Source organism: Diabrotica undecimpunctata, chromosome 8, assembly GCF_040954645.1.
Source record: "Diabrotica undecimpunctata isolate CICGRU chromosome 8, icDiaUnde3, whole genome shotgun sequence".
Taxonomy (NCBI): Eukaryota; Metazoa; Arthropoda; class Insecta; order Coleoptera; family Chrysomelidae; genus Diabrotica; species Diabrotica undecimpunctata.
This window is the reverse complement of record NC_092810.1, coordinates 59,627,775-59,642,884: the sequence shown is the minus strand read 5'-3', so window position 1 is coordinate 59,642,884 and position 15,110 is coordinate 59,627,775. Positions and strand designations below refer to the sequence as shown.

Sequence of the window (15,110 nt, the reverse complement as noted above, 5' to 3'; positions counted from 1 at the left end):
ATCTTCACGTCTATTTATTTTTTGTTTTTTTTTTAAATCCATTATGATGAAATATAATAATAATCAAAATGCAGAAATGAAACATAAATACAAGATAATGATAATGATGAATAAATTCTATATTATATTTAACGAATTTTGAAAATTCCTAAAATCATTAAACACAATTTAAAAAAAAATAAGATTTATAAATTTTAAAGAACTTAAATGTGTGGTGTTATTATAAAAACATATTAACAATTCTGTGATAAGCAGACACAAAATTTCATGAACCCACATATAACGCGCTATAAGAAGTATTCACTTCTGTCGGTATTCCCCCAGTGCCTCGCAAAGTTTGTTCTGACAATATTCGTGACCGATAAATGGAGGATTTACTTTTAAATAGAGGTGTATAGTTTAGTAGGTATTAAAAATTAAATATTATTTTATATGGGGTTTAGTTGATTGAGAATTACATCTTACATTTGTTTTGACGTTTCGCTTTTGATTTCCAATTAGAAAATCATTTTTAAAATAAAAAAAAATAAATACAATTTGTATCAATAGCTATATTAATCTGTAAATCTTAATAATTGGAGGCGATGAATTACATATTTCGCAAGAAAACAGTTTCAGAACCTCTTTATAAAAATGTAATGTAATCTTTTAAAGACTGACGTGACAATGACATTCATTATTACAAGTGCAAGCTGCTAGAGTATGAAATAACTTTATAATTATTTAAATATATCCAAGTAGTCCAGGATTTGACGGTTTTCTGATGAGAATTCTGTTTATATGTATGGATTTGTTTAAAGTTTTTTTAAGTTAAATTCACTATTCTAGCGACTACCATGTTTTTTTTTGATAAACTTGGTAACCCCTCCCAGAGAACTACTACTGTCCAAATTTCAAACAAATCTATGCATATAAAATGTATATTATTACCGTCAAATCTTTGACTAGTCTTTCCAGTAAAACCATTTTTTAAAACTGAAATAGAAATTTTTACTATAATGCGAGTGTCTTGCTAATAAAACTTAAGAAATGTCTTGTATGCTGATATAAAAAGAATAAAAATATAAAAATATTGTATTTTTATTGTATATTTATACTTTTACCTTAGCGTTATGGTCTTTAATATACTTTTATGCTAAAATATGTTAAGTAATACCAATTTTTTTTAACGTAGGAATTAGGAAGGGAAAAATGAATAAAGGTAAAATAAGAACAAGAAAAATTTAAGTACATAGAAAAAGGAAATCATAAATAAAGAAGAGGAAAATAGACACAAGAACTATACAGAATAAGTTAGAATATTAAAAACTTACAAACATTTCTAAAAATTAACATAAAAAAATGGAATACTTTTTATTTAACTAATTTAGTAAAAAATATTAAGCATTTTTATATAAATCCATACCTTTGGTAGTTGTTTATAAAAAATATCCTGCGTATCTATTACTTTAGGTTACGTAATCACGTGCACATTCACTCTGATGCACTTACTGCACTTTCATTTTCACTCAACATTTTTCCTATTATAACGTTTCTCCCGTGCGTTACTTTGGCGCAGCCTTTAAATTTTTGTAAACAACAAAAATAAGCACTTATATTGATCCACAATATACGAGGTTAAGAATAAAATAATAGTATTTTTTAATTTGATAGTCTTTCATATTATTATTGTATTTTAATTATCATGCTACTTATGTTAATTATTCTTTTTTAGACACCATAAAATATGTGGGGATCATACAAAATCAGTTGATTATAATGTGTGTTCAAAAAATACCCGGAATTTTTGTTTTATAAAACAATATTTACTTATTGGTCTACATTAATGTTGAATCCTTGACACACTTCTCAAACTCAATCTTTGAGATAGCCTTTAGTCCTATCAACGATGCGCTTTTAATGTCTTCTATCCTTGTAAAACTACGGCCCTCCTTTATTATATTTTTCAATTTTAAACGAAGTTTTTTTACTTTTGGAAATAAGAAAAATCACATGGAGCCATGTCTGGCGAACATGGAAGCTGGGATATAATTACAGTAACGTTTTTGGCCAAAAATTCACGAACAAGCAGTGAAGTATGAGCTGGTGCATTATCATGATACAAAAGCCATGAGTTGTTTTTCCGCAAATCCGGTCTGTTTTTTTGGATTGCTTCACACAAATAGTGTTGAACTTGTAGGTAGTACTCATTATTAACTGTTTGATCTCGTGGCAAAACTTTATGGTGTACTATGCCATTAAAATCAAAGAACACAGTGAGCATAACCTTCACATTCGACAGCAATTGTCGAGCCTTTTTTGGTCTTGGCGAACCAGAATACCTCCACTGGAACGATTGAACCTTAGTTTTGACGTCATATCCGTAAACAGGTTTCGTTACCTGTTATAACCCTTTTGAGTGAATCTGGATCGTCGTTTACGTCATTAAATGACTCTTCAGCAACTTCAATTCGCCGCTGTTTTTGTTCAAAATTCAATGATTTAAACCAATTTTTGCTGACACGCGTTTTATACCTAAAACGTTTGAAAAATTATTGTCATCGTATGAGCCAATTGATATGCCAACTTCATCAGCGACTTCTCTGATTGTGATTTGATGGTCGTTCATAACCATTTACTTACTTACTCCGTGGTGTTACAACCCTTCCTGGGTTTTAGCCGACTCGACAACATGCCTCCACTGTTTTCTGTCCTAAGCAACCTCCATCCATTTCTCCACGCCCATAGTGCTTAGGTCTCCTGCTATATTATCTCGCCACCGGAGATGAGGGCGTCAGCGTGGTCTCCTTCCAGTTGGGACTTCCTCCCACACCACTCTTACTGTTCGTTTGTCAGAGTGTCGTCTGAGGTGTCCTGCCCATTGGAGTCTTCTGGACTTTATTTATTTTATAATGTTGGCGTCTGGGTAAAGTTCTTCGAGCTCTTTGTTAGTTCTTATCCTATATTGTCCTGATACTTCATCCAGCACAAGGCCAAAGATCTTCCTTAGGATTTTTCTTTTTCAAACACATAGTCTCTCTTCGTTTGCCTTTGTTATCGTCCACGTTTCGCTTCCATACATCACAACGGGTCGTATGATTGTTTTATAGACCTGTATCTTCGTACGTCTTGTTAGTTGTTTCGATTTTATAAGGTTTTGGAGGGCAAAAAGACATCTGTTGCCGGCCTGAATCCTGTTATTTATTTCATGTGATCCGTTATTGTCTTCAGTTATTGTTGTTCCAAGATACTTGAATTCTCTAACGCGCTCAAAGTTAAAGTCATCGATGGTGATGTTTTGACCAATTCTGTCTCTGCTTTGGTTACTGCGGTTCATATACATATATTTCGTCTTGTTTTCGTTGATATGGAGCCCCATCTTCTCTGCTTCCTTCTCGAACCTCACGAAAGTCTCCTTCATCCTTAATCGTGTGTTTCCTATTAGATCGATATCGTCTGCAAATGCCAGTAGTAGGTTTGGTCCTTCTCGATGAAATACTGTATTCGGTTTTTCGATTCTTGCACTTCTGATTATGTGTTCCAGAGCAAAGTTGAAGAGTTGTGGTGAAAGTGCATCTCCCTGTTTTAGTCCATTGTTTATTTCAAATATCTCCGAGTATTCTTATCCAACTCTCACCTTACATCGTAACCATTCCATACACATCGGTATCAATCTGACTAATTTTTTTTTGGAAAGCCAAGTTCCTGCATCGCTGTCCACACTCTGGCCCTGCATACTCTATCAAATGCTTGTTTAAAATCTATGAACATCTGATGAAGCTCACGATCAAACTCCCAGCATTTATCTTACAATTTACATTTTCATCAGTTCTTGATATGATGAGGTGTCACGGGCTTCAACGTCCTTACAGCTATCTTTAAACCGCTTCTTCTTCTTCTTCAAGTGTCACCTCCGCGGCGGAGGTCGGCAATCATCACAGCTATTCGGACTTTTGAGACGCTTATACCACGCGTAAATACTTGTTTTATTTCATAGCATGGTTACCATAGGCCTTTGTTAACATTTCATATACTTTGTTACACTTTATTTCATTTTTTATGCAAAAATTGAATATACATTGAGGAATGTTGGGGACTTAGGTTGGCAAGTAATTTTATGTGTGTTCTGGATAATAGAAGAAAATTTGAACAGGGTCCAGAAAAAAAAACAAATGATAACATTTAATGACAAGATGTTTATTATTTTGGTACATTCTTAATGATAAAACAAAAGACCTTAAATTAATGGGAAAAATTGCATCGATGGTCTTAATCTAGTTGTTTGTGGTCGGGTTCTCGAGTCGAACAACAAATTCAAAGTGTATCTTCGAGGTGGGCGTCCGTTAATCGGAAGCTATATTTGTTTTTCAAAAAATTCATTTTAAAAAAGACGTTTCGCACATATACGTTGAGCCAAACATAATGGCCAAATTTATTGCTAGTTGCCTGCAATTTTCATATTTTGTTTGGCCCAAAATTCTTTGGCGGATACCGATTTATAAACGTGCAAGAACAAATCTTTTTGTATTTCAATAATCTCCATTTGAAGTAATGCTTTTGACATATTAAACAGCTTAGCAGCCACATCTGTCCATTCTGCCACTTCATCAACTTCAAATGGTGATTTTAGAAATGAAGACAGTTTGCTTACCTATGTAAAGTCTTGGAATCTTGAAGCAAATTCGTTCCTAAGATCGCCCAGAAATTTTACGAACACTGCAATGTCTTCTTCGGAGTACTTCTTATTTTTAATATATTCAAGAATAGTTGGAAAATAAATGAATTATTAAGTTAAATGTGTCGATAGCAATTAAAGTAAATTGTATACCCAAGCTTAATAAAGCCATTCAGAGCGATGCTGGGAATATTTATATTCCACTATGCATCAACAATTTACCCATATAAATTACCATCATTCTTGTACTCATTGCGTCGAGTAAGGACCATGGTACAATGAATACACAAGGTATGATATTGCGCATGACATTTGACAGCTGGCCCAGGAGTGTGACGTAGTTAAGATCGCCTGAACAACCTCGAACCCATTATTACAGCTTAACGTATACATTAATTTTGAAATTATGGTTAAAAAGTGATCTATTTTTTTTTAAATGTTTTGTTTTGGTTATAATTGAATAAAAAATATATTTTCAGTAGCGTAAAACCTTTACTTCTCCTAGAGATTCAGGCGAAATATTTATTTTTGTTTTCATACATATACTAATAATATAAGTACTCTTTTTGTACGCAAATCCCTTGAAATTTAAAAATTTTCTGCAGAGGAAATACTGTGAATAGGTAAATAGTAGTAGATTTGCTTATTCTGATTCACTGTCACTTACTTCCAAGCAGTTTTACTGAAATAAAAACAAAATAGAGTACAATAGAGAAAAATCTGTTTTACAATTCAATATGGTATTTTAGATGAGTTATAATGAAATTTAGTAAAATAAAAAATATACACATTACTATAACCTACCGATTACTATATGCAAAATTTACTTATCAAACAATATAATAATATGAAAATAAGACACAAATTAGTTCAAACGCAAAACACAATAAATATCGACTTCAGACGACTTTACACCGGCAAGACAGAAAGCTTGTATAAAAACAAAAGTTCAACAATAATATCGGTTATCAATGGTGACTATTGCAAATTGCAAGTTATGAGATAATAAATATATTTTAAAGTAACTCAATACTGACTGAGTCATGTATTTTATAATAGAAAAATAATTTAGATTTATGCTTATATATGTTTCTTTATACAAATGGTGTTTAGTTACTATTTATTTATACTGTATAGTATTTTTTTGTAAAACTGAATGTTTTTATTTGCCATTGTCTATCTGGTTTTGTACCTTTTTCAAAGTACGCTGTGCAATTGCTTGTTGCAATAGTGACAATGAAGATAAAATCTTTAGGTTTCATACATTTCCTAAAGATAGTGTGACCAGAAAACTGTGGATTATATCTTGTTGTAGAAAGGATAATTTTAATTGTAATACTGCAAGAATTTGTTATACACATTTTACAACTGAAGATTACCAAAGAAATCTACAACAGGAACTTTTAAATTACGTTTCTAAAAAGGGTCTAAAACTCAAACCTGAGGCAGTACCTAGTCTTTATTTGCCTAAATCAACATCGGCTACCCTTTTAACCAACCAAAAGAAACGCGTACAAGGAGGCGAACACAGAGAGTCCAAAAAGTATGTTGAGCAGCTTCTTACTACTTCTAGGTCAACGACGTAAGTCTAAATCTTTATTTTTATTAATTATTAGTCATGAAACCTTAAATGGTTTTTTCATATCGATTTGTTAAGTAAGAAACTAGCCTCAGCCTGCTATGCAATTTGCAATAAGAACTGTTTCGGAGGAAATCAATTTAGCATCTTCCAAAATAACATATTTTTCTTTGTTAAATCATGTTATCATTATTAAAATATACAATGTTATCATTATTATAAACAATACCAAGATAATTTTAGGTGTGAATATTACAAAAATGTCATTTTAAATGTTGTGCAATATTGTGTGCCCTCACTACACTCATATTCGATGGCCAGCTAGCTCATTCGATATAAATAAAGTTGACTTTGTCATTATTTATTTTGATTTTGTGTTTAGTTCAGTAGGTATATATACGTACAAATTTTGTGTACCTCCATTACCACTTTTCTGTATCTTTTTAAACATCTGAAATATCGAACTCTGGAGTATAAGTTAATTAACCTGTACCTACGTGTAATAAAAGATAATTAAAACTTGTCTTATAAAGGATATCTATGTTTTATAAAGGATAAATATTATAATAACATAATTTTATTATCTCTTTATAATTACTATAATTAAATTAGCCAAATTATATAAAAAAAACTTAAAATTAAAAGTCTTTCCTATACAACTACATTCAAATGTTGCGGGAATAAGCGTTCTTGACTACGTCATGCGCGAAAGCGAACCGATTTTGGAACATTATGTATCATACCTTGTGTATTCATTGTACCATGAGTAAGGACGATAAATATACGAAGACGGTTGCGTTTCGATTTAATTTAAGTCTCTTACCACTCCCTAACACGTGTTTAACATGGTAGGGTAAGAGACTTAACTTAAATCGAAACGCAACCGTCTTCGTATATTTATCGTCCTTACTCGACGCAATGAGTACAAGAATGATGGTAATTTATATGGGTAAATTGTTGATGCATAGTGGAATATAAATATTCCCAGCATCACTCTGAATGGCTTGATTAAGCTTGGGTATACAATTTACTTTAATTGCTATCGACACATTTAACTTCATATTTCCTCACTAGAGGTCTCTAGTAGCATACTTTGGTAATTGTTTTTCCTATAATTGCCAGAGTAGTCGGTGCGTTTTGATTTAGTTTGAGTCTTCTTACAAACTCTCTCTGATGACGGGTAGATCCAGAAGTAGATCCAGAAACACGTGTTAGGGAGTGGTAAGAGACTTAAATTAAATCGAAACGCAACCGTCTTCGTATATTTATTGTCCTTACTCGACGCAATGAGTACAAAAATGATGGTAATTTATATGGGTAAATTGTTGATGCATAGTGGAATATAAATATTCCCAGCATCGCTCTGAATTGCTTGATTAAGCTTGGGTATACAATTTACTTTAATTGCTATCGACACATTTAACTTCATATTTCCTCACTAGAGGTCTCTAGTAGCATACTTTGGTAATTGTTTTTCCTATAATTGCCAGAGTAGTCGGTGCGTTTTAATTTAGTTTGAGTCTTCTTACAAACTCTCTCTGATGACGGGTCGACCCAGAAACACGTGTTAGGGAGTGGTAAGAGACTTAAGTTAAATCGAAACGCAACCGTCTTCATATAAAAATGAATTATTGTTGTGCAATACCTTTTTCAAAGACATCCAACTTACGACGAAAAGAAGACATGCTTTATATCAGATCACATACTAATTTTCCATTTCCTTAACTCTGTGTCAAGAGCATTCAAATATTTTAAAATATTTTTTAGAAAAGCGACAACCATCATGTTGCGCCTGTTTGTTATATACCAAAAAATATGCCCTGGTTCTCTGCGTATCTTTATTTTGTAAGGACATCACATGTTATTTTATTAGCCAGAAACGTTCAATAACTTAACCTTTACTTAACCAACGAGCATTATTGTGTTGTAGTAAGTCAGAATATGCTAAATTACATTCAGAAAGAGACTCCTTGAAATGTCGGTGCTGAAGAGTAAAATGAGATCTCATGAAATTAATTAACTTCACTAAACTGTCCATGATTTCTTTAAGTTTAGCACTAAGTTTTAAAGCCTGGTGTATTATGCACTGATATGTTATTAAATTAAAAATTTTATCCCTGATTCTCTTTACTACACCTTTTTCTTTGCCAGTGATTGCTGGGGCCCCATCATATCAGTAGTAAGCGAAATCATTTTATTATAACTGATGTTTGATTTAGAAATTAATTCATCAATAACCTTGAATAAAATCTTCTCCTCAAGTGTTACCTTTCAGCGGCAATATTGCTAGCAACTCTTCCCTAAAAATCTGACACTCAATATCAAGAAATCTTACAAAAACAGACATTTGTTCATCATCAATAATGTTCGCATGATTCGTCAAGTGCTATGGCGTAGCAAGGTGCTTTTTGCAAAAGATTAAGAAGAAAGTTTTTAATATCCGCAGCTAAAATTTCCGTTATTCGTGTATTACTTCGCACTGACAATGAGATGCTTTAAATTGCTGAGACAACATCTTTTTTTTCTTCAAAAAGTGAGTTAGCTACTGCCAGCATACATTCCTTTACTATTTCAGAATCAGAAAATGGTTGTTGGTGTAAGTATCCAGCACACACGTAACGCTGCCTCTGTGGATTTTTCTTGGTCGCTCATGCAGCGAACTAGGATTTTTATGCCTTTTTTGTAAGAATTAAGATATACCCGCATTATGCACCTGACTGCCAAGAGCTTGATACCCAACTTAAATAAAACTGAGGTAAGCTGTTTTCACCTTAATAACAAACAGGCAAACCAAAAATTAGAGCTCAAAATGAGAAATGTAGTACTACCCTACCAACCCTACCCAAAATATCTGGGGGTTACCTTGGACAGGACTCTCTCGTTTAAAAAACATCTACAAATAACTGCACAAAAAATAAGTAGTAGAAATAACCTTATCCAGAATCTTTGTGGTAACAACTGGGACGCATCTGCGGACACACTACATCTGTGCTAAGTTTGGTTTATTCTGTGGCAGAGTACTGTGCACTGGTATGGCTAAATAGTGGCCATGTGAAAATAGTTGATACGCAGCTTAATATAGCAATGAGAATGATTAGCGGCTGCATCAAGACTACTCCACTATATTGGCTTCCGATCCTTAGCCATATTCCTCTGCCTATTCTACGAAGATAAAAGGCCTTGATAACGGAGTATTCGAAAGTAAATAGCAACTTGCAACTACCAATCCATGAAGACATCCCGAGTTTAGCAGCAAACCGACTCCCATCCAGAAAACCACCCATAAGAACAGCCCAACAACTAACAGCATATTATGATTTCAATGTTACCTCCAGATGACGCACGCTGTGGACTGAGGAAGCCCCACCTGAAGTATCCAACCTTGTTGACCCAGTCCAAAAGCTTGATGGCTTCGACCAGCCACGAAACATATGGAAGAGCCTAAACCGAATTAGAACGGGACATGCAGTATGCGCACACAACCTACATAAATGGGGAAAACAGCCTACCTCCAGCTGCGACTGTGGAGCTCCAGATCAAACCATCCAACACATAGTGGTGACATGTAAATTGAGGGCATATCGAGGGGACCCAAAAGACTTTTTCAAAACTACGCCTGCAAGCCTTGAATGGATAGCTCAACTTGACTTAAAGATATAACCTTATCTGTTTGTATTATCTTGTATTTTATCTGTATTTTGTCTATGTTCGTTTTTATTTAATCTTATGCTTGTATTTTTGAATTATGTACTTACGTTTTTTACAATTATTGCTGTATTTACTCCATCTATTGAGCCATACACTAAATAAAATAAATAAGTATGTTACGATGTATACTACGTGGGGATTCGAAATTTTGTGGGCGTTTAGGAGGTGGTCCTAATAGGGATCACCAAGCGTGAAAGGGTTAAAGTCTTCGTGAGCGAGGTAGGCTCTCATTTCTCTTTATTAAGACTGAGGTCAAAGTGATGGGACAAATTTCCAAGGTAATTCATATAAGTTTCCGGGGTATGAATTTATCTTCATATATTCATGATTACAATTTTATTTATAATTTTTAGTGTGTTGATTTGTGTATGTTATCTTATTTTATTCTATTTATACTCTATTTTTAAGTTTTATATCTATATTATTTTTATTTATACATCTTTTATCTGCGTGTATGTGTATGTATGTGAAAATATTATTTGTTAATTTATTTGTCCGTATCTATATATATATGTATTATTTTTAATAACTGGGAACAGTATGAAGTAACTGCTAAAAAGAGATAAGATAAGACGATTTCTTTTTCTTCTTCATGTAAAATGTCCTTTCAGAATGTTGGTTACCATCATATAACTATCTTAATTTTATTCACTTCCACCCTAAACAGCATGCTTGTATCAATACCATACAAATGTCGCAAGTTCTTCAACCATGAAGTCTTTCTTTGTCCTGGACTGGCTGCGAAATAAGATAATTAGGCTACGAAAACAATACAGGCGTACAGTATAACAAACATTAGACTATATTCTACAATTAATTTTTGTGTCAAATCGAGCGAATCACTGAAGTATTGTATTAAAATAGTGCCTATCCCTACAAGTTTAAAAATTCGTAAGTAAATGATTAAAAATTATTTTCCCAATAAAACAATCCTTGAAACATAAAGTATCTTAGATAAAAAAGGTAAAAATCCGAGTCGTTCAAAACTACTTTCTAATAAAATAGGAGAATATTAGTAAAAGTTTGCAAAAAAGGTCGAAGAAATACTGTAAGGCAAGTTACTGAATCTTACTGAACTGAACTGAATGGAATCTTAAAACTAAACTAAATCTGTTAAGAGAATGATATCGCAGGTAGAAACATAAATCTGGATTATTAAAATGTTAAAAGGGTGAATTCTGTGGGTACAAAAAGTCACCAAATGTGACGTACTTCGGCACAGGCGTAAACAAAAATAAATACTAAGTATAATCAAAGAAGGGAAAATACAAAACTTGGGTCATGTGTTAAGAGGTAAAATATATGAATTACTCCAAATCATATTAAAAGGGGCAAACAGGGGAATAGATCAGTTGGAAGACGACAGAGCTCGCGGTTGAAAGACCTGAGGAGATGGTTTGACCGCTCATCGACAGAAATCTTTCGTGCAGCAGTTTCCAAAGTTACCATTGCTATTTGGATCTGTAACTTTCAAACGGAGATGGCATAATAAGAATAAGAATGAATTACAGGTAGCAACTTAAAAGTGTACTGGCAGTTTAATATATTTTAACCCTTTTTTCTTCTAGGCAAAAGAAAAGTCACTGTTAATCCCGACTAATTTTTAGTGAAGGATCAGAATTCGACGTATGTGTTGACGCAAACAAGTCATGTGCACTCAGTATGAGGCTTTTGCAAAGATTCTTTGAAACACATTTTAAAATTTCTTATATAAGTGATGATTTGGTATTGTATAGCAGTTTCAAGGGTAGCACGTTTTTAATTTATTGAGGATACCATAAATGTTGCGAAATATCATTAAAATACCTGAAATTAGTCTACTACCACATATTGCAAAATTAAATGTTGGTGGAAATTACATTACGATATTACGGAGCATGACCTGCGGACCATCTGCTTCTACTATGTGTTGGTATGCTTTGTATTGATTATTTCTCAGCATATAATTGTATTTCATTATGGCTAAATAGCCTTCACATACATAAAATGGATGTATATTATTAATAAAAACTCAGCCAAAGTTAAAATACACGGAATATATTTAGATGCGTTTGTTCAAAGAGCCTCGACCCTAAAAAAGGCCTATGAAAGTGCCTCGACCTTCTCAAGTCTATTACGCCAATCAGTTCTATCCATTGCCAACTGTTGCCAGTTTGCTGCGCCTATTTTTCTACCATCCTCATCTACACCATCTCTCCATCTATGTTTTGGCCTACCCCTACTTCTACTTCCCACAGGTTGTGAAATAAGGATTCTTCTAGAAGGGTTGTTCTGCTGTGATCTAGCCAGATGTCCTGCCCATCTTAGTCTTCCTATTTTTATAAGAGATACTACGTCTTCACCACCAAATATATGTTTATATCTGTGATATATTTCATAGTTTTACCTCCTTCTCCAAACACCATTTTCACAGATGCCACCGAATATTCTTCTGAGGATCCTTCGTTCAAATATAAGCAGGAGGTTTTTATCTGCCTTAGAAATGGTCCATGTCTCCGATCCATATGTCAACACTGGTTGTATAAGGGTTTTGTATATGGTTATTTTTGTTTTTTTTTTGGCTTAAGTTTCTGCTTCTCATATGTCTACTCAGTCCAAAATAGCATTTGTTTGCTAGGATTATTCTTCGCTTGATTTCTTCCGTCATGACGTTCTCCTTGGTGATCAGGGAGCACAAGTATGTGAATTTGTCCATTACTTCAAAAGTAGAGTTATCAACCGTGAATTGGTGGCCGATGTTTCTAGCTCCTCTGTATATGCACTCAGGCGACCATATAAAATAGTCGAAAATATTTTGTACGCTGTATTAAGGAGGGTTATTTCCCTATAGTTTCTACATTCCAATTGATCACCCTTTTTATGTAGCGGACAAACGATTCCAATACACCCCTCTCCCGGGATTTATTCCTCATTCCAGGCTCTCAGTATGATTTTATATATGATTAGATTTTCGCTGTATTAATTACTATTATTCTACCACAATTTTACAATAATTACTCTACTCCAACCCTTTCTACTCCCACCTCAACCCAACTCCTTTAGAAATACAGACAGTTGTAAGATAGCAAACGAAAAAGGCGCTCTCTTGCCTGTTGATTATCGCTAGCAACAGACGTATTCTCTCTAATATTGACTGCCGCTAGCAACAGACATATTCTCTCTCTGTTGCTTATAGTTACGCGAAAAATATCACGAATCTTCTTTTAAATCGTATACAGATGTAAATGTGCTCTATCTCGTGACCTCAGTGTTAGTACCGCAAGACACGGGCTGGGAAACCGGTAAAGACAGCTCCCCCGTACGAAGAATAACGCAAGTGAAAGCCTGTAAATACCGCGAGAGTGTGTGCAGCAACAGTATTGGTAAGATATTTTATAAATTTGATTTGCTACTATCTGTATAACCCTTTACTACTTATCCTAATTTATTTTGAACGAGCCCTATGTAATACAGTCCTCATACACTGAAATTATTTTTATAATTTCACATATATACACCCTTTTTTGTACAGCCTTTAAAACAAAGAAAGGAACTAAACAAATGGGATAGAGGAATCACTATAGGAGGCAGAAAAATCAGCAACTTACGATATGAAGAGGATACACTTATACCAGCAGCAAATGAAGTTGAAATTATTACGATTATGAAAATAATGATCGTAGACAGAGCAAATACATAATAATCTATCGCACATACACCAAGTGGTGAATTTCGAAGTGGTAAACAGATTTATATACTTGGGATTCCTGATAACCAACAATGGTGATTACTCCTCAGAAATAAAGCGTAGACTTGCAATGATCCGAACCGCAACAGCTAAACTGATTAAAATATAGAAATACCAAACAACAAAAAAATACTAAGCTCAGGTTGGTCAATGCTTTTATTTTTCCCATTGTTACATAAGCAGTTGAAACATGGACTGTCAAAAAAATCGAGAGCAATAAAATCGAATCCTTCGAAATGTGTCTATAGAAAAATTCTACGCATGTCCTGGGCAGAACACACATAGAACCAACTTAATTATTTGGTAATTTTGGAAGAGCTTTATATAAAAAAATTATTAAAAAAGTAAACTGCGTATACCTAATTTGCTTCGGCCATATAGCTAGAAGAACAGGGGCCATGGAACTATTGATAGAAGAAGGAAAGGTAGAAGGACAAAGACCAAGAGGAAGGTATCCAACAAGATGGGCAGACCAAATAAAGACCCTGGTGAGAAAATTCCTAGATGAAGCCATTCATATGGCACAGGATCGCAGCCAATGGAGGCAGCAAGCCAATAATATTTAGTGTTACCACGCCCTGAAAAGGAATGAGAACATAAAATATATACTTAACTAAATAAAACTATCAAAATGATTGCTGGTGTTATTACGTCAACCTCCACATATTGGCTACCATATAAGTCATAGGTTTAAGTCACATACCACCTCTTCAACTTAACCGAATAAATGACTAACAAATGAGTACAAAAAGATCATGAATAATATAAACCTACCAATCCATCAAGGTATCGAGGATGTCAATTATAGTCGACTCCGTTAAGACGACCACCAACAAAAATTTCAAATATAATTATAGAAAATTTGTTTAACGCCACCACCGACTTGATTCAAAAATACAGCAGCATAAGTACAGCAAAATAATGAAATGTCGAACTTTAATAAAAGCTTCCCGGTTTCGAGTTAATCTCTGTTTCCTACATGAATAGACATGATTGTGTGCTAATAGTAACTAACGAGAATATTTTTTAAGGTCACATTTAGGTACACGGCCATAATTTATTATAAAAAACCTAATATATATGTCACGAAATATCTTAATTATATCTAATAATATAAATATGGGTTTTTTTAAACAAGACATTTATGCTGTTCAAACGTTGAATCAACATTGACCCAAAAATTAAAATACGGTGTTACTTTATTATAAAACGGTTCTTATTGATTCATATAATTTAAATATTGTTAAAAAATTTAATTGGACAGATTTAAAAATACATGTAGGAAGGCAGTATTGCTGATGTTTTTCTAAAAACGGGAACAGAGAAGGTCCAATGTAATAAAATAATGAATTTGTTACATGGAAAAATTCTTCACATAGGAAAGCCGCTAATATAGTATACTAGACTACAAGCCCACGGGACATTTTTAAGGGGTCATTTGA

At 33.5% G+C, this 15,110-nt stretch overlaps 2 protein-coding genes across 2 annotated transcripts in view; one reads left to right on the top strand and one right to left on the bottom strand.

The window, feature by feature from the left end:
- The window catches only part of LOC140447605 (methyl farnesoate epoxidase-like), a 221,312-nt gene that overhangs the window by 42,789 nt on the left and 163,413 nt on the right, over positions 1–15,110 (bottom strand). The gene's annotated exons all lie outside the window — the stretch shown is intronic.
- The window catches only part of LOC140448216 (inactive CLIP domain-containing serine protease A3-like), a 90,147-nt gene continuing 83,977 nt past the window's right edge, over positions 8,941–15,110 (top strand). The window contains exons 1-2 of the mRNA XM_072541324.1: positions 8,941–8,988; positions 13,117–13,303. Coding sequence (XP_072397425.1) covers positions 8,941–8,988; positions 13,117–13,303 — 235 coding nt within the window. The remainder of the gene's footprint in view (positions 8,989–13,116; positions 13,304–15,110) is intronic.